Genomic DNA, 21415 nt, shown 5'->3' with positions numbered 1-21415 from the left:
TATGAAGAGAATCAAATCATGAGGTTACATTCGCTTCATTTGGTTGCAATTAGCCTTTTAAGAGGAAAGTAAACTAGTGCCATCAGTTAAATTCTCCCTGTGGGGAAATTTATGCTAAAAAAAAAAAAAAAAGTGTAGGGTTCAGAGTAAAGACTGTGTTCAAATCCTGATCCTGACACTTACTGGCTGAGTACCTTGGACAAGTCGTTCAATTCCCTTGTGGCTTAATGTCCTCGTTTGCAAAACAGTATCTGTCTCAGAGGGTTGTTGTGATAATTAGACAATATATCTGAAGAGCTTCACATTAACACCTGGCATATGCTAAGTGCTCAGTAAATATCCAGGAACATAGGTATATATCAAATGGAATTTGGGAGATTCATTTTTAAACATCTTATGTTACATAGTTGACCTGAATATTGGTCAGAAACAATAGTGAGTAATAAAACAATGTGGGGGGCAGGGACGGAGAAAAAGTAGAGATCAGACACTTTAGCAGAAAAACTAAGAAGTAGAAGAGACAGATACCAGTCCACAATCATCCATGTTTCAGAATCCTGAGGATAAAGTTTAAGAGTTTTAAAGAGATAGAACAAGAGTTAAATATAACACATTTACCTTCCTTTTATTTAAACGTAGAGCAAAATGACAAAGCCATAAGATGATTGTATTTCTCTAAAAAATCTGACATGTGGCATTCACTGACAAATTAGTAAAATAATCTACATTGAGCCATTTCTGGTAACAGTTCCGATGACTATCCTAACAGTTATGAATAATGTATCAGGTTTATATTTAGGTTTTTGACCCCATAGCCTGCCTTCCTCAATGTACCAATTCTCATGTTCCAAAAAATTACGGTGGCTTCAAATCTAGCCCCACAGTAAGCAAGCACTGAAGTCCTCCATAAACCATCTTCTTAAAACTTGTTTCTGTAGAAAGACAGTCTTCTCATACGAATGCTGATCTAATTCCAGTGATTTTAGAGCTATAATTATAGAAAAATATGTGAGAGATTCCTTTTTACATTAATTAATATTTAATAATGCTTATTAAAGTATCCTGGCACTTGGTTAACACAGTACACTGAGCTCTGAAAAAATATGTTAATTATCATAATTATAAGGTCCACAGAAGAACTAAACTATAGGCTGTGGTAAACATGTACACAAACTCCTTTCTTGAAGTTGGGAGAAAAGTTGATTTGATCTACAAAAAGAAAAAGAGGAAAAGGGTGGGGGAAGAAAATGATAAAGTAGCAGAAAATAAAGCAATGTGAGCAAGCTCACCAGAGTGCAGAGACATGTGGGAAATTTGGAGATTAAAAGTTTGAAGTTAGTATGATGGTTAAGCTACTTCAAGAAATGTTCACAGAATCGGGTATTAATATTTTACTTTTTAAAAAGAATGATGGGGGTGGCACCTGGGTGATTCAGTCAGTTAAGCGTCTGACTTCGGCTCAGGTCATGATCTCACACTTTGTGAGTTCGAGTCCCGCATTGGGCTCTGTGCTGACACCTCGGAGCCTGGGGCCTGCCTGCTTGGGGATTCTGTGCCTCCTTCTCTCTCTGCCCCTCCCCCACTCATGCTCTGTCTCTGTCTCATAAATACACTAAAATAAAAATTTTTTAAAAATGACAGGGACTTCTGGAGCTGGCTAAGACGGAGTAAACCTATTATAGCCTCAGTTACACGATTACTACAAAAATGGAACAAAACACACAAAGAACAACTACCTAAGGACTAACAAATGTAAACAATAGCAAGAGGAGAGAGGGCAGAAAACTTCAAAAGAAACCTTGTCTTTCTGGCCAGAGGACCAGGGAAAGGGGCTGCTGAGAGGTGTTGGTACGGAGGGAAACCACCCCTCGTTTTTCTTTCCCAGCCCTACCTTGAAGGTGGTCCCAGTTGCAGAACGGCATGGCAGCAAGCCAGGTAGTTACAAGCCCCAGAAAAACCACATCTTTCTGGCAGGAGTGGTCTGAAGAGCATGGGGGGGGGGGGGGGCGCGGGAGATTTGGCTATTCTGTTCTCTCTTTTCTCCTGCCACTTTGGCCTGAAGGTGTCCCAAGTTACACAGAAGTGTGCAGTGACAGCAGAGGCAGCTAAAACTCCTAGAAAAACTCCATCTTTCTGGCCAGAGAATGAAGTAAATGGGCCCCTGGAAGCCAGGGAGTGTGAGAGGAATCCGGGAGAGGAAAGAGCTAAGAAGGGTTCCCTTCACAGTGTGTATAAAGGCACAAGTCCCAGACTCACCCCTGAGCTCTGCAGGGATGGGACATACCCAAAGCAGCATTACAAAGGCTTTGAAAACTGAACTAAAATTAAAACCATCACCCAAAAAGGCACCACTGGTTTCACAGTCTCAAACCAACCAGGCTAAGTGACTGCTAAAACAAAAGAATTACATATTCTCTAGAGGATTTTGAAAGGACTCAAAGTCCCAAAATATATTATTAAAAATGTCTAGAATACAACCCAAACTTGTTTGACATACAAAGAAACAGAAAAATTTCACCAATTATGAAGGGAAAAAACAATCAACCCAACTCCAAGACAACTCAGATACTGGAATACTCAAGACTTTAAAGCAGCTATTATAACTACACTTTCATCGGTAAAGGTAAAAAAACACTTCAAATGAATGAATGTCATTTGAAGAAATAGAAACTATAAAAAGAACCCAAGTAGAAATCTTAAAACTGACAAATATAATATTTGAAACAGTACGTTCACTGGATGGCTCAACAGAAGAGTGGTGATCACAAAGAAAGAATCAGTACCCTTGATTACAATGGCAGAATTCAATAGTATCAATAGAGACCACATGACTCACAAAGTCTGAAATATTTACTGTCTGACCCATTACAGAAAAAGTTTGCTGACCCCTGGTCTAAATACACCAATTAGAAGACAGACAAATTGTCAAATCAGATTTTAAAAAATATAATTCAAATATATGCTCTTTACAATAAATCCAATTTAAAAATAGTGAATGATATACGTTAAAAGTAAAAGGATGAAAAAAGATATACCATATAAACACTACTCAAAAGGAACCTGGCTGGAGTGGCTTTGTTAATATCAAATAAAGCAGACTTGAGAACAAGAAACATTTATCAGGAATAAATAGGGACATAATAATGAAAAAAGGTCAACTCACCAATAAGACCTAGAAATCCTAAATGTGTAGTAGGTACCTGACCAAAAAGCTTTAATATGTATAAGGCAAAACAGAAATCAACAAAATATAAAGCAGAAAAAAAATGAAATCAAACATGGTTCTTTGGGGCAAAAAAATTTAATGAAGACATTAGAAAAAAAGGTTACTATGAACAACTATGAGTAATTTTTAAAAAATTCTTTAAATGTTTATTTATTTTTGACAGAGAGAGAGAGAGAGAGAGAGAGAGAGAGAGAGAGACAGAGCATGAGTGGGGAGGAGGGGCAGAGAGAGGGAGACACAGAATCCGAAGCAGGCTCCAGGCTCCAAGCTGTCAGCACAGAGCCCGATGAGGGGCTCGAACCCACGGACCGCGAGATCATGACCTGAGCCGAAGTCGGACGCTCAACCGACTGAGCCACCCAGACGCCCCTGACTAATTCTTTAACTTAGAAAAAATGGGTAATTTGAATGGTCTTATGTCTATTAAATAAACTGAATTCATAGCTAAAAACCTTCCAAAGTAGAAAACTCTAGGCCTAGATAGTATCACTGGTAAATTCTAGCAAACATTTAAGAAAGAAATATTTTTTGCTTTTTTACAGACTTCCAAAATGCAGAAGAGGCAACACTTTCCAACCCTAAGAGACCAGCGTTACTCTGACAACAAAACCATACAAAGACATTTTAAGAAAGAAAAACCACAGGCCAATAGTCCTCCTGAACAAAGATACAGATACCCTCAACAAGATATCAGCAGATTGAATCCAGTGATGATAATCTACTAACAATCAAGGGGGGTGGTATACACAAGTCTAGTTCAACATTTGAATATCACTGTAATTCACAACATTAAGAGACTAGATAAACACTTGCAACAAACTAGGAATAAAAGGAGAAACTTCCTTTTTTTTTTTTTTTTAACATTTATTCATTTTTGAGAGACAGCACAAACGGGAGAGGGGCAGAGAGAGAGGGAGACACAGGATCTGAAGCAGGCTCCAGGCTCTGAGCTGTTGCACAGAGCCCGACATGGGGCTCGAACTCACGAACTGTGAGATCATGACCTGACCCAAAGTGGGGCGCTCAACCGAGCCACCCAGGTGCCCCAAAAGGAGAAACTTTCTTAACTTGAAAAGGAAGTCTTTAAAAAAACCTATAGCTAACACTATACTTTTTAAAAAAAATTTTTTTAGTATTTTTTTTTTTTATTTTTGAGACAGAGAGAGACAGAGCATAAGCAGGGGAGGGGCAGAGAGAGGGGGCACAGAATCTGAAGTGGGCTCCAGGATCTGAGCAGTCAGCACAGAGCCTGACGCAGGGCTCAAACTCACGGAGTGTGAGATCATGGCCTGAGCTGAAGTCAGACGCTCAACTGACGGAGCCACCCAGGTGCCCCAAGCTATCACTATACTTAATGGTGAAAGACTGAATGAGAATAAGGCAAGGCTGACTACTTTCATTCCTAGTAAACCTCATACTAGATAGTCTAGCCAGTGCAATAAGAAAAGGAAAAAAAAAATTTAAAAGACTATTGGAAAGATAAACATTAAAGTGTTTCTGGAAAGGAAAACAATAAACTGTCTCTATTCATAGACGATGCGATTGTTTAGCAAATCCCAAAGAATCTACAAAAACACTCCTATAACAAGTTAGGTTTAGCAAATTTCTATATACTAGAATACTGGAAATCAAAATATTTTTACGGTACCATTTACAATCATACTAAAAACATGAATTATTGAGGTATAAATCAAACAAAATACCTGCAGATCTGTATGCTAAAAACCACAATACTGGGGGTACCTGGCTGGCTCGTTGGTGGAGCATGCAACTCTTGATCTCAGGGCTTTGAGTTCGAGCTCCATGCTGGGTGTAGAGATTACTTATAAAACAAACAACCAACCCCCCCCCCCCAAAAAAACCCCAAAACAAAAACAAAAAACAAAAAAACCATACAAAACAGGGGCACCTGCGTGGCTCTGTTGGCTAAGTGTCCGACTTCAGCTCGGGTCGTGATCTCAGTTCAAGCCCCGCATCGGGCTCTGTGCTGACAACCTGGAGCCTGCTTCGAGTTCTGTGTCTCCCTCTCTCTCTGAACCTCCCCCACTCACACTCTGCTTCTCTCTCTCTCTCTCATTCTCTCAAAAATAAATAAACATTAAAAAAAAATAAAATAAATAAAACAAAAACGGGCACCTGGGTGGCTCAGTTGGTTAAGCGGCCGACTTCAGCTCAGGTCATGATCTTGCGGTTTGGGAATATGAGCCCCGCATCAGGCTCTGTGCTGACAACTCAGAGCCTGGAGTCTGTTTTGGATTCTGTGTCTCCCTCTCTCTCTGCCCCTACCCTGCTCACACTTTCTCTCTCTCTCTCTCAAAAATGAATAAAATGTTTAAAAAAATAAAAAAAAAACAAAAACAAAAAACTGTAACACTGATGAAAGAAATCAAAGGCCTAAAAAAATATGGAGATCTATACTGCATTCACGAATTGGAAAATACAGTATTTTTAAGATGTCAACTCTCCCCAAATTAAGCTTAGATTCAACTCAGAGTCTCACCATATTTTGTAGATACTGACAAGCTGATTCTAAAATTATTTAGAAAGGCAAAGGAACTAGTTTAACCAAAACAATTCTGAAAAATAAGAACAAAGTTAGAAGGACTCCACTATCTGATGTCAAGATTTGCTATAAAGTTATAGTCATCAAGACAATGCTGTATTGGCAAAGGAAAGACATGTAGATCAACTGAACAGAATAGAGAGTACAAAAATAGACCAACACAAGTGCGGTCAATTGATTTTTGACAAAGCTGCAAAGACAATTCAATAGAGAAGGAATAATCTTTTCAACAAATGGTGTTGGAACTACTGGACATCCATCCATATCCAAAAAAATAAACCTTCACACCATATTCAGAATTAACTCAAAATGGATCATGGATCTAAGTGTAAAACCTAAAATTATAAAACTTCTAGAAGAAAACCAAAGAGAAAATCTTTGTGAACTTGGGTTTAGCAAAGGGATTTTAGATATGACTCCAAAGCATAATTCATGAAAGAAGGAATTGATAAATTGGACTTCATCAAAATTAGAAACTACTCTGTGAATGATACTGTTAACAGAATGAAAAAATAAGCCAATGAGTAGGAGAAAATATTTGCAGATCACCTATCTGATAAAAGACTTGTATCCAGAGAATGCCTGGTAGCTCAGTCAGTAGAACATGTGACTCTTTCATCTTGGGGTCGTGAGTTTGAGCCCCACATTGGGCCTAGGGCTTACTTAAAAAAGCAAAAAACAAAAAAATAACAACTTGTGTTTAGAATATATAAAGAACTCTCAAAAATCAATAATAAGAAAATTAATTAATTAATTTGAGACACAGAGAGAGAGAGAGAGAGAAAGAGACAGTATGAGCAGGTAGAGGGGCAGAGAGAGAGAGAAAAGAATCTTAAGCAGGCTCCAAGCTCAGTGCAGGGCCCAAAGCATGGCTCGATCCCATGACCCTGGGATCATGACCTGAGCCAAAATCAAGAGTCTTAGACACTCAACTGACTGAGCTACCCAGGCACCCCAGAAAACACAATTTAAAAAATAGGCAAAAATTTGAATCATAAAGAACACATAATAAAGATAAACAAGCAGATGAAAAAGTGTTTAACATCATTAGCCATTGGGGCATCCAATTCACAAACTACTAAGGGTGTGTTCAATGTCAAAGATGTCAGAAGAGAAGTTTTAAGAATTCTTCTCAGGGTAGAATTGTATGGCAAATATGAACTATGTTCAGGAAAAAAAACCCCACTAGGCTTCTCCTTTCAACTCTCCACGTCAACAACATCTCTCAAAGAAGGCCCTCTTCTCTCTCTCTCACCCTCAAGAATATCTTCATAAAGTGCATGTACTCCTTCAGGCACGATGACCGCCAGCGCAGTTCCACAGAGAAGACCAGCACCCAGAACAGTCACCAGCTTTAGTCGCTCCTGGAAAGAAAACATAAGAAACTGTTGAAAAGAGGGGTGCCTGGCTGGCTCAGTCAGTTAAGCGTCCGACTTTGGGTCAGGTCATGATCTCGTGGCTCATGGGTTCGAGCCCCCATCGGGCTCTGTGCTGACAGCTCAGAGCCTGGAGCCTGCTTTGGATTCTGTGTCTCTCCCTCTCTCTGCTCTTCTCCCACTTATGCTCTGTCTCTCTCTGTCTCTCAAAAATTAAATAAAAAAAAACAAAATAAAAACCCCCACTATGATTCTATTCATGGATATAGAAACTCATGATGTACTCCCATGAGGAAAAAGCTGATGGCAGACAATATGCAACGATAATCTCCTATTTGTAATGCAAGTATACATAAGTAGAGTTAAGTATAAATTAAACATTAACAAATTTTTGACTTTATACTTTATAAACATAATATGTAACATACAATTTGTAAAACGTATTCATAATTGAGCTGCAACGAACACGTAGTACGATGAAAAAAATGTGCTTAATTAATTCAGTACTAAAATGTTCTATGGATATGACTCAAATACCAAAAGCTGTAGATATTTAATGTATACAACTTGATGTGTATGGAGATACGCATATACCTGTGAAACCATCATCACAATCAATGCCATAAATGATCTACGGTTTTAATCCAACCTAATCTCGATTTTTTTCTTTCCACCCAGTTTTCTTTGAGAGATTGCCTCCCAACATACAAGATATGTAAGATTACATTTCAAAGTGTCTTGAAGCAGTGGTGTGCCCTATATGGCTTCCTGGAGTCTTAGCAGTATGAAAAATGATTTAAAAAACTAAAAGGGGGTAGTATGTATGTTGTTCATGAAAATGTTTTAATAATTAGTGGTGTGTCATGTACATGCTTCACTTTTCTGTTTTAGTTTCCTTTATGAGGTGAAGAAAAATAACCATCTGTATTATCTCTGTTCTCCTACTAAACCTGTGACTCTGAGGTTAGGGGGACAAACATATGCACGTACAGACGTATACATACTGTGTCTGTGGGAAAATGGGTTCTTAGTTGAAAGGCTGGTTGAAGCATTAAGGCTCCTTCCTTGTTTGGGAGGAAGGAAGGAATCTACATCTCGTTGTGTCTCCAGTGAAAACGGGGAAACTACAGTTGCAATGTCAGCACCAGCTAATACCTGCTATGTAGCAAGAGGGGAAACCCCCTGCTTCCCAGCACACAGGCCAGGTGGGTCCTTCATACATTCAGGATGGCCGTTATTAGCTACTTATAGATACAGCATTCTGAATGCATCCAGTAGTAGGGGGCACTGGCTTGGGAGGCAGAAAATGGCCCCATGTCCAAACTGGTTCATAATTCAGTACCTCAGCTTTTCTTCTGTAAAATAAGAACAGTTGTACATGTCTTATATAGGAGGCAACAGGAGAAAGTGACTGAAGCATTTTGGAAAAATGACACCAAACAACTGGTGTTACTATTTTAATATTTAATACTGAGCTATTCTAAGAGTTTTTGTCTTTTACAAGTTACTAAGCTCATCAAAGCACTGTTAATCACAGCATTCATTTGAGACAAACTGTCAGAGCACAGAGAACACAAGACAGAAAAACAGCTCTATTCTGTGTAGAAGGGGACATGGTATGTGAGTCAGTCTTCTCATTTTCTCCAACAAATTCTTAAAAGTCACCTTTGTTTTTTAAAAAAGGTTCATGAATGTAAAGTTTTACTTCTAAGGAAGGACAAGAATAATGGTAAACTGAACTGCACTGAGCACACCATTTCATTTTAGGGACTTGCTTTCAGAACTCCACGAATCAAACTAGCGAATACATTGCTTGGGGAAGAAAACTGTCCTGTCAGCATCTTGACGTTGACCATGGTTGACTCTGGGAAATGGAAATGAAAGACGCCCCTGTAGTGCAAATTAAGGGAAGATGAGAAGAAATGAAACTGATGTACTTAAAAGAGCTGATCGCCCTCAAGAATTACTTGGGTGGCAGCTCACATCATACATAAAAATTGATTCCTGATGGATTATACCTTAATATAAAATCTAGCACTCAAAAACTTTTAGAAGGAAGAATATCTGTGCAGTTTTGGTGTTGGCAAAATTTTCTTATCAAGGACACAAAAAAATTCCACATCAGAACTTAAAACATTTGCTGACCCACTAAGAAAATGAACAGACAAGCTATATACAGGAAGAAAATAGCTACAATACATACACCTGTAACAGACGCTGTGGGAACACTGTCCACATCAACCTCCTTCAGGTTGGAGACACCTGTTCCCCTAGCCACGGGGAGTGTTGCAGTCTGATGAGACAGCTGAGTCCCTGTGAGGACCTGACCTTGGGCCAAAGAGTACTGACGAACCCCTCCCAGGGCAGTCCATATCCCATGACGAGTCCACTGGGTTGTATGGAGGGAGGTACAGAGCCAGGTCTCCTTGTCTCCATTCAGGAAATCTCTGAAGGGCCATCCAGCTTCAGAGCCTGCTGCAAGGTGAGCTGAGGCCTCTAATATAACCGAATAACAGTTCAACTTCTCCATCTGCTTAATCCTGCTCGTTCTTCCCCAGGTGTTATTCCCCACAGTATCCCCCAATAAACTTCCTGTGTGCAAATCTCCTCCTCAGAGTCTGTTTTCTGGGGAACCCAACCTAAGATACTGATAAAGAACTTCCACAACTCAGTAACGGGCAAAAGCAAACAAAAAAACCCACACAACAAAAAATGGGTAAAACACTGAACAGCCACTTCACCAAAGATATAGGGATGTCCAATAAGCCCATGAAAGAGTACTCAACATCTTTAGTCACCAGGAAAATGCAAATCTAAATTACAAGATACCTCTTTCCAGCCACTAAAATGGCTCAAATTAAAGGCTGACAAACCTAAGTAATGGCAAAGACACAGAGCAACTGGAAGACTCACGTGTTGCTGGTGGGTCCATAAAATGGTACAACCACTTTGGAAAACCATTAGTCTCATATCAAGTTAAACCAACAATTTCACTTTGGGTATTTTCCAGGAGACATGACAATGTTCACAAAAAAACCTGTGCAAGAATGTTCGTAGACGCTTTCTCAATACTAGGCACAATCTGGATCAGATGTCCATCGATAGGGGAATGTATAAACTAACTGTGATATATTCATACGATGGAACTCAGTAACAAAAAGGAATAAACTACCACTACATACAGCAACCTGAATGAATTTCAAAAACACGTCCTGATGTTTGAATGAAAGAAGTCTTACACAAGAGTTACTTACTGAGCCTATTTATATGAAATTCAAAAGCAGGCCAAACTAAGCTTTGGCAAAAGAAATCACAACAGTGGTTGCCCCTAGCAGATGGGGGTTACTGGGAAAATACAGTGGCAGGAGGGATTAACTAGAAAATGGCACCAGGTTATTTCTTTTTTAGGATGATGGAAAGGTTCTAAATCTTGACTGGAATGTTAGGTACATTTGTTCACATTTGCCAAAATTCATCGAACTATTAAGATTGGTACCTTTTACTCTACAAAATTACAGATCTATAAAAATTACCTAGGTAGTAATTTACTCAGCCAGGATCCTTGAAAGGATTCATTTTAGAACCATTCAATTTTAACAAAGCTTCTTCATGGCAACTCTCTGAAACCAAACTCAGAGTCTATGTGGGATACTAAAAGGCATTTCCAAATTTTTTTCTTTTTCTTTTTTTTGAAATTTATTTATTTTGAGACAGAGACAGCACAAGCAGGGGAGGGGCAGAGAGAGAGAGAGAGAGAGGGAGGGAGGGAGGGAGGGAGAGAGAGAGAGAGAGAGAGAGAGAGAGAAGGAATCCCAAGCAGGCTCCTCACAGCCAGTGCAGAGCCAGACATGGGGCTGGGACTCACAAAACTGTGAGATCATGACCTAGGCCAAAACCAAGAGTTGGACACTCAACTGACTAAGCCACCCAGGCACGTCCCCAAAATTTTTTCTTAAACAATTCATCTGTCATTCAAACATTTCTTAAAAATCATTCATCACAATTTTATGTCAATGACTACATGGAAAACCCAGTAGTATTCACAATTCTGGACCAATCCACAAATTTACTAGGCATTTACCAAGTGCTTTAAAATATTCTACATTGGCTCATATGAAGTACTACATTGAGACAAGTTATAAAAAGCAGGAGCAGAGGTGAGTTCTTGAGGCTCGCATACTACAAAATTAAGACGCAGGTGAAACTTAAGATAACTGAGGGATACATGCCATCCAGAAGAACTTAAATATCTATGGGCATGAAGAAAAAGACCTTCAAATCAATAAAGTAAACAAAGAATTCTCCTAAAATGTTGCCTTTTAAATTTTAACCTATTTAAAATAATCTAATGCGGGCCGCCTGGGTGGCTCAGTTGGTTAAGCCTCTGACTCTTGATTTTAGCTCTGGTCATGATCTCACATTTTCTTGAGTTTGAGCCCATGTCTGGCTGTTTGCTGGCAGTTCAGAGCCTGCCTAAGATTCTCTCTCTTCCCTACTCTCTCTGCCCCTCCCCAACCTGTGCTTTCTCTGTCTCTCAAAATAAACAAACTTTAAAAAAATAAAATAATCTTGGGAATGCAAGCTGGTGCAGCCATTCTGGAAAACAGTATGGAGGTTCCTCAAAAAACTAAAAATAGAACTACCCTACGACCCAGCAATTGCACCACTAGGCATTTATCCATGGGATACAGGTGTGCTGTTTCATAGGGACACATGCACCCCCACGTTTATAGCAGCACTATCAACAATAGCCAAAGTATGGAAAGAGCCCAAATGTCCAATGATGGATGAATGGATAAAGAAGATGTGGTATGTGTACACACACACACACACACACACACACACACACACACACACACACACACAGTGGAGTATTACTCAGCAATCAAAAAGAATGAAATCTTGCCATTTGCAACTACGTAGATGGAACTGGAGGGTATTATGCTAAGTGAAATTTGTCAGAGAAAGATAAAAATCATATGACTTCACTCATGAGGATTTTAAGAGACAAAACAGATGAACATAAGGGAAGGGAAACAAAAATAATATAAAAACATGGAGGGGGACAACACAGAAGAGACTCATAAATATGGAGAACAAACTGAGGGTTACTGGAGGGGTTGTGGGAGGGGGGATGAGCTAAATGGGTAAGGGGCACTAAGGAATCTACTCCTGAAAACACTGTTGCACTATATGCTAACCCTAATTTGGATGTAAATTTTACATTTTTTTTTTAACGTTTATTTATTTTTGAGACAGAGAGAGACAGAGCATGAATGGGGGAGGGTCAGAGAGAGAGAGACACAGAATCTGAAACAGGCTCCAGGCTCTGAGCTGTCAGCACAGAGCCCGATGCGAGGCTCGAACTCACGGACCGCGAGATCATGACCTGAGCCGAAGTCGGACGCCTAACCGACTGAGCCACCCAGGCGTCCCTGGATGTAAATTTTAAAAAATAAAACATAAAAGTAAAAAATAAATAAATAAAATAATCTAATATTTTTAGATATTCTTCTCTCCAAGGTGAAATTACCCATAATTCCATTCACTTATTTCTATGGACAATATATATATATATTTTTAATGTTTATTTATTTTGAGAGAGAGAAGAAATGAGAAGGGGGGGGAGGGAGGGAGGGAAAGAGAGAGAGATAGAGAGAGAATCCCAAGCAGGCTCCACACTCCGTGAGATCATGACCTGAGCCAATATCAAGAGTCACTTAACCAATTGAGCCATCCAGGCACCCCTATATGGACCATATTTCTAAATATATTGCAATAGATTTTGTAAGAATGTCCCAAAGGCCCTAGTAAGCTTGAAAACACTTGCATTTCCATGTGCAGCAAAATGTCATTACAAGAAATCATGGTAAGTCTTTAAAGCACATAGTCATGAAATTACATCTCTTTTTTAATCACGTATGAACAATTAAACGCTCAGCTGGAAGAATATGAAAAGGAACTTGGTCCAAATCTTTAGAAAGACACAACAAAAATTGTTTATTTTTATTTTATTAATCTTTAGGTGCATACTTTAAAAAGAGGGATACTAGCTACCAAAGTTATTGACATAGAATCCAAGTTTAAGAACTCAAAGAAAATGTAAAAAATGATCCTCTCTTGATACACAGATGAAGAACCAAAGGCCAAAGGTGAGAAATAATTTGCTCAAGATCACACGGCTAGGGCTAGTTAGTGGCAGGAGCATGATTAGATTTGACAATGCACACTGTTGCCCTGTACATTCGAAGACAATGTCCACCACATGGCACAACACATACAGTCTGGGAGAGCCTGTGTGGCTCAGTCTGTTGAGCATCAGACTCTTGATTTGGGCTCAGGTCATGATCTCACGGTTCATGAGATTGAGTCCCGAGTTGAGCTCTGCGTTGACAACACGGAGGCTCCCTGGGATTCTTTCTCTCCCTCTCTCTCTCTGCCCCTCCCATGTGTGTGCATATGTGTGTGTGTTCTCTCTCCTTCAAAATAAATATGTAAAAAAAAAAACCATACAACCCATTATCTGAAAAAAGATAACATGCAATTGTACAACCTCTTTAAACAGTATGAGCCGGAAGAATCCCTCAGCAACATCAAGAGGAAAACCAAAATTATAGTTATATTTGTTCTCTATTGACAGTTTCTAAAGGTCCAGGGCAAAGTAAGAGGAGGACAACGTAGCAAGCTTTTCCTAAGGTTTTATTTCTTCAATGTAGAGGACTATTCTTTCTTCTGAGATTATGCCCTACCTACTTTTTGGTCTTAAAATGTCCTTTCTTTTAAAAAACCATCTGGTGACAATAGTTTTTGTTTTTTAGTGTCTCCACTTGGCAAAATTAAAAACAAGCAATCTTGTGTCAATCTTCCCTAAATTCAAAAGTATTACCAGCCTGGGGCTCAATTAGTTAAGTGTCCAACTCTCGATTTTGGCTCAGGTCATGATCTCACAGTTTCATGAGATCAAGCCCTGCATCAGGCTCTGTGCCAAAATGGCGGAGCCTGATTGGGATTCTCCCTTTCTCTCTTTCCCTCAAAATAAATAAATAAAAACTTAAAAAATATATATATTACTGGACCATGAAACCCAAAAGCCTGGAAAACCCTGACTTGCAGTGTAAACATGAGGTCTGTATTATAATACATAAGCAAATTTAGAAACAAAGAATTTGAGAAATTGTGAGAAGAGATCAAGGTAAACATGAGTAAAGTCAACTAGTTTTATAGTACTTTCTTAGAGGAAAGACCAAGCAAGCTAAAATAACTGCATTATGTTTTAGTTCCTTTTGAAATTAAGTAAAGCACATTTACCAAATGAAGTTAAACATCCACTGAGTACTATGTTTGTCCTTCCCTCCCAAAATTGTAAGTTCTATGAGAGAAGGGATTTTTGTTTTTAATTTACTGCTCAACGTTCAGCAGTTTAGAGGACAGAATCTGGCATATACCAGATTCTCTCTAAAAAGTTATTGGAAGAATGAATTAAATGCCTGGCACCATGCAAAGCACTAGGGACTGGTACCCCCCATGTCACTGGCTCTAATATCAACATATACACAAATGCAGTGGAGCTTCATCAGGCCTGGGAAATAGGCCTAACATATTCCTTACAAGTGTAACCATGTCAAAAATTTTCAGTGGTTAGCTGCTTTAGAATTTATGCTTCGGCTCAAAGGGTATTCAAGTACATATAATAAAGAACCATAACAGGATTCCATTAAAGCGAACGTGAGGTAATGTTGTCATTTGTCTCATTAATACAACTACCTGAAATGACACTTATTTTTTTTTCCCCAAGGAGCTCAAAACCTTGTTTAGTCACCATTTCAATCTTCAACCAGGCAATACAGAGATTATTTACCCTCCACAACTTTTATGAGCTTGATAAATGTCTGCTAACCTTCTCAGGGTGACTAATACTACAGAGGTAACACTTCTGATGAAAAAAAGAACCAGTAGTCAATCACTGCCACTGGTTATAGTTTCCAGTTTTATTTTTTACTAATTTCTTAACTACCTAAACTATTTTAGATGCAATCTGATTTATTTCAAGCACTACAGACGTGGCTCCATGTTATCTGTATAGCTGTTATTTTTTCACAGAGCTTCACAACTTGAGATTCAATCTCAAAATTGTATATATGTCAAAGTTAAAATGCCAACAGGTTCTCTCCTTTGCTTTTGGTAAATCACTGTTAGGATGTACTTAAATGAAGAACTACAAATTCCAAGTGTGGTTCAAGATAAAAAGAGAGTGCCCAAAGTAATAATTTCTGTCAGAGAAATGACGTATTTGCTCGAGAGGCAGGAACCATGCAATGCCATTGGCTTTACGTTATTTCATTTTACAGTTTCACAGCTGCAGCCTGACTGAGCCAAAGGACTGACCAGATGTATTAATTAAAACAGCTTGTATTGAATGCCATTAACTATCAGTGTAAAGCTTGGAAGTCAGTTTAATTTTCTCGGCAGACACCAACATAGTTAAATGGTTTTTCTTCACTGCTCATAGAAACAGTCAAATTATTTGGTTTGATGAAATATAAGCCACTAATTTAAAGCTTTTAGCATTTAAAAGTTTATTTCAATGCCCCTTGTACCATGCTCATTTTAGTACTGACAGCATCAACTATAGTCTCCGAAAAAATTCAAGATGTGTCACTTATTATAAGACTACTTCCTTCAAAGCTCTAGGCACTGCAGCAATGAAATATCCCAAGTGCAAAGTACTACTGTTCAAGCAACAAAGGCCATCTTTATATTCTTACACACAAACCTACTTCAAGGAGGGACTTCCTTTAACTTTACGATATTCACTTTAACTGCTATATTACCTGCTTTTAATTGTCAGTAACAGATGACGAAGAAAACTTAAATATGAACTTTGTCCTTCAAGCCCTTACAGCCGAGACTAGACGCCCAAAGGTTTCCTGCTTCTAAGTTGCCGCAGCGTGACCCTGAGCAAGTTCAGTGTCCTCCTCTGTTAGAAGCACACATGGCACTGCCAGTATCACCACGTAGGTGCATGACATCAGCTCACTCAGCACAGAGGACCGTGGGCACTTATCTCCAACATCATTAGCAGCACGCATAAAGGGCTCCTAGGCCCCTCCTTCGCAAGAATAAGAACTCAAAACCCGGATACTTGGGTAAAAATTCAAGCAAACAAGGCTCCAAATCTGCCATTTTCCCAGTGGCATACAGGCTTCCCCTGTCCTAATTCATCTGACATAGAGGTAAGAACAAGCAATACTTTATTAATGCCACTTCCTCCAACCTTGGAAGACAGGACTAATTTGTTTTTCTTTTTGAGCAGTCTTTTCAAACATAAAATAACTAAACATAAACGGAAATCCCGTAAGACTGTTCAGTGTGACTACAAAAACAAACACAAACCAAAACCTGTTGGGAAAGAACCTGGGAAAACACCAGAACCTGGCAATATATGTATTATTAATAGATAAGAAGTTCAGTTGACCTGAGAAAAAGTAAATAAAGATACATTTTTCTCTATTAAATTAGCAAAGTTTTAAAACTTAACAACAAAAATATTCAATGTTTGTGAGAATACAGTGTCATTTGCATTTGTTGGAAAAAAATGCATTAAAAAACCTGGTACTACAGATTGAGAACCTTAAGAACATTTATGCCCTTTGATCCTGTCATTCTACTTCTGAGGAAATACTCTGAACTATGTTCATAGCATTAGACACAAAAATGTTTATTCCACACTATTACCATGGCAAAATTTTGAGAACAAATTAAATATATAAGAATTTCTATGCAGGGGCGCCTGGGTGGCTTAGTCGGTTAAGCGTCCAACTTCGGCTTGGCTCATGATTTCATGGTTCGTGGATTTGAGCTCCGCATCGGGCTCTGTGCTGACAGCTCAGAGCCTGAAGCCTGTTTCAGATTCTGTGTCTCCCTCTCTCTCTGCCCCTCCACCACCTGTGCTCTGTCTCTCTCTGCCTCTCAAAAATGAATAAACGTTGAAAAAAATTAAAAAAAAAATTCTATGCATAAAATAACTGAACGTAATGAAAACATTAAAAAATGCCTAGAACACAATTTTAGTAATAGAATGCTTATGTTATACTACCAGGTAAGAGAAGGGAGAATGCAAAATTATACATAAACCACATAATTAACCACATTAAAAATGTAGACAAGTAGAAAAAAAAGAATGGAAAGAAATAAAAAATGTTACTAGTGATTCTCATTGGACAACGTGATAATAGATGATTTTATTTTCCTTTTACAGATTATCATATTTTCTAAATTTTCACAGACAGCCTATATTATATAGCCATTCTTTTCAAGGAAAGAATTTTTGTTCATTTATTTAGCGGCTATATAAATAGCCCCTTTGAACTTTGTAAAATCAGTATGAGCTTAGTTTCCTCATCTATAAAGAGGACAAAAATTCTTCCCTTTCAAGGTTACTATTAAAATCAACACAGAACTTAACACATAAACTTACACTGTAGCTATTATTACTATTATTGCACTGTGGTCAGATTAGAAAGCACAATGCCCTTAATGTGAACAGGGAGATGTTTTCTCCTTTATTAAATGGTTCCAAAGGACTGCACTTTGATGTTTTGTAATAGTTCGAAGTGTTTTCCAGTCTCCCCCTCTGGTTATTGTGTTACAATGTGTCTCCTCTCCTTGCTTCCCCCACACCTCCTAGTCTGCTACTTCTAGTTTTCCAAGAGCTTAGAAATCAGTCCAGCCCAGAAGTTCTAGACTGGCAACTCACAAACATGGGCTGTTTGGCCCACACAGCGATGTAACAATATTTGATTCGGTAGCCAAAATGTAAAATTCAGAAAATTTCATGAAAAATCCTGACTTCCAGCTTCTCAAGAGGAGGAAGATTTGGTGACACCAAGGCAGGGGTCGTCAAATGGCCCAAGTTCTTCAGATGACCACAGTTTCCACTACTCCCTAATGACTTCCAGACACTGACACTGAAGGTCAGCTACCTCACATCATGGCACTTGAACTGCCTTATCTTCCTCCAGGCCTGATTCACTGTTCAGTCTTAGTAGTTATTCGATTTTTATGACCCATTACACAGTTGTATTAGTCAGGGTCCAATCAAGAAAGAAAAATCATAATTTGAACAGAGAAAGCTTAAAACTGGGGATGGAATAATGAGAAATGAGCTAATAAACGAGACCTCTAAAGAATGTAAGAATAGCAGATAAAAGGAGGAGTGTCTACTGTAAGACTGAGGTAAGGGTGGTCAAAGAGGTCCCATGTGGACTGAAATCCAAACCCTGCTGGAAGGGGCATGGCTGGGGCTCAGTGAAGAGAGGTTAAAGATTCTGGGACCAATTTTGGGGGGTGTGTGTGTTGGGGGGTGAGGGGTTCCCCACATCAAGCAATGCTGGGGCACAGCTGGGTGTCCCACAATCCAACTTAGTTCTAACATTATCTGCTGGAGACATCAGCTCCCACAGGTTAAGGGTTCAGTCCTACAAGACTGCCCCTCACCTTCATGAAAGAGGACTTCAATTACCTCCATTCTAACTTTCTAACTGATCAAGTTCTTCTTTCCAGGTTATCTCTTAACTCAGACAAAAGACCCTGAGGGCCAAACATCCCCTGAAGGGAACTGAAACCACCCCCTTTGAAACTACCCCCTTGAGAGCAATAAAGGGCTGCCTAGAGCCAGCAAGACCCTGTATAACTGACCCCAAGGCAATGACTGACCTGATTATCCTGCATCTACCCATCAGGCCTTGCCCGACATTTTCCTATAGAAACCTGAAAGTATTTTTGGCCCTTTGGAGACAGTTTTGAGATGCCAGTGCACTGTCTTCCCAGCGCTGGCCTCGCTGAAATAAATTCTTGTTTTACCACCTCTCATCTCTCTGCCTTTGGGTTTGGTCAGTGGCCAGTGGCCAAACGGGGTGCTCTTGCACCCCTGCGCCCTGGCTACATTCAGACACTGGTGCAAGTCCAGGTTTGTCAGCTGTGTCTGACTGGCTATAAACTGGAGGTCCCAATGATCCCCTCTCCTTGGATTTGGTTAACCTGAGACAGCAGCTCACAGAACTCAAAGAAACATTTTACTTACTAGATTAACCAGTTACTTGTAAAAAGACAGAACTCAGACATAGCCAGATGGAAGAGATACACAGGGCAAGGTATGGGGAAAGGGCGATGAGCTTCCATGCCCTCCCCAGGCGTAAAACTCTTCCAGCACCTCCATGTGTCAATTGACCTAGAAGCTCTCTGAACCCTGTCTTTTTGGGGTTTTATGGAGGCTTCATTACCTAGGCAAGATTGATCAAATCATTGGCCACTGGCAGTTGATCTCACCTCCAGCCCCTCTCTCTTCCCAGCTGGGAATGAAGGTTCCAACCTTCCAATCCCTCAGTTGGTTGGTTCCCCTGGCAACCAGCCTCCAACCCTACGTTAACCATGGGCGTTCTAAAAATCATCTCATTCACAGCCAGAAGATACCTTTATGGCTCTCATCACTTGGGAAATTCCAAGGGTTTTAAGAGCTTTGTGCCAGAAACAGGAAGACCAAATATATACTGATTATAAGTCACAATATTACAGGCAGAGAAGTTTCTGTGGTGCTACACTGGTGGAACTTGCTGGAAATCTGCACTCTTGGCTGTTGGGGAAAGCTGTTTATGGGAAAGTGTCTTACTGGAGAGGCTCTCCTGCAACACTGCCAAGGGGAAGTGCTGCCAGTGAGAACTGCTGGGTGCTGGGTGCCGGAGAAGTATGTGCTCAGCGGGAGTCTGGGTCTTGAAAACCTGCCTGCAGGAGCTGGGCCCTGGAGAAGCCTTCCAGAGGCCTGAGAAGTCAAACATATGCACTGCGAGGAGCCTGCAGGGGAAGCTGGGCAGCCTGGCCTATAAGAATTGTTGCCAGAATAGTTGCCTAGGAGCCTGCTGGGCAAGCATGGACCAAGAAGGAAAAGCCATTCCTCTTAAATTTCTCTCCAGTATCCCCTATTGACAAAGTACGATGTTGTGCCAGCTGGCAAAGGAAAGATATTTAAAGGGCCCAGATCCATTTCTGCAGAGTGGTCAACGGAGAGTGAATTTGGAGCTGAGAGGCAGTAAATTGATAACTGGCATACTAACCCACTAGAATTACAAAAAATGATACACAGAAGTGACAGCCAGGGACAGTCAGTCTACCTATTTAGCTAATCAGAGACTTTTCTGATCCTTTAGACTAATGAGGTTTCCGGATGGACAATTTCTATATAACAGAGGTGCTACCAATATTCTCCTTCATCTCTATCATAATAGCCAATATTTTTTAAGTACTATGTTAAGCATGTTCTACTATAATTGCTTTACATATACTAATTCATTTAGTCCTCACAACAATCCTATGAGATAGATACTCATCTTACAAAAGAGTCATAAAATGTCCAAGTAATTTGCCCAGGCTCACAACAGCCAGCAAATGGCAGAGTCACTATCTGAATCTAGTAATTTAGCTCCAGAATCTGTACTCTTAAACATTATGCTCAACTGCTTCAACACAAAACCTATTTCATTGTTTCTTTCTTTCTTTTTTTTTTTTTTTTGCTTTTAGCATCCCTCTTGATTCCCCAATTTGCCTTTGTCAAATGCATGAAGAATTAATGAAAGGAATATGTAAGGTGTAGAAGCTAGGGTATATTTTTTGGTTACTAGAAAACTGACCCCCAGTGACATACAGGGCTTGCAACAGATACTTAGATGTAATTATCCAGTAGTTAACCCCAAGGCCTCATCACTTAAAAATCCATATAACTGGGGCAGAAGAATTTCCAGACCAACTGCTACCTAGTTCTATTTTATTTCAATAAAATTAGACATTCAATACTAGTATTTGAGGCAGACTGAGACTTCCACAATTCCATCAGGTTTTAAGAAATACCTGTACTACATTTAGCATTACTACTTATTACCTGGGATTTCAAACTGAACTACAGAGGATCTTAAATCTTGTTATCATTCAACAAAGTTGCACATCTAAATTCTTCAATAACAGGAAGGGTTAAGACTATCACATACAGAGGCATTCTGAATTCATTTTAGGTCTTCTTCCCTCAAAAACGATGCAAATTCTTTTTTTTTTTTTTTTTAACGTTTATTTCTTTTTGAGACAGAGAGAGACAGAGCATGAACGGGGGAGGGGCAGAGAGAGAGGGAGACACAGAATAGGAAGCAGGCTCCAGGCTCTGAGCCATCAGCCCAGAGCCCGACGCGGGGCTCGAACTCACGGACC

The 21415-nt window shown here is 39.6% G+C and overlaps 1 protein-coding gene across 3 annotated transcripts in view; it reads right to left on the bottom strand.

The window, feature by feature from the left end:
• SLC39A9 (solute carrier family 39 member 9) overlaps positions 1 to 21415 on the bottom strand; it is a 52171-nt gene that overhangs the window by 24345 nt on the left and 6411 nt on the right. For all 3 annotated transcript variants that reach the window (XM_060620151.3, XM_078448091.2, XM_078448090.2), the window contains exon 2: positions 7045 to 7153. In XM_060620151.3, the coding sequence (XP_060476134.1) occupies positions 7045 to 7153 (109 nt within the window). The remainder of the gene's footprint in view (positions 1 to 7044; positions 7154 to 21415) is intronic.

Source organism: Panthera onca, chromosome B3, assembly GCF_046562875.1.
Source record: "Panthera onca isolate mPanOnc1 chromosome B3, mPanOnc1 haplotype 2, whole genome shotgun sequence".
Classification (NCBI taxonomy): domain Eukaryota; kingdom Metazoa; phylum Chordata; class Mammalia; order Carnivora; family Felidae; genus Panthera; species Panthera onca.
The sequence above is the reverse complement of the archived record's forward strand: the minus strand, read 5'-3'. Positions and strand labels throughout refer to the sequence as shown.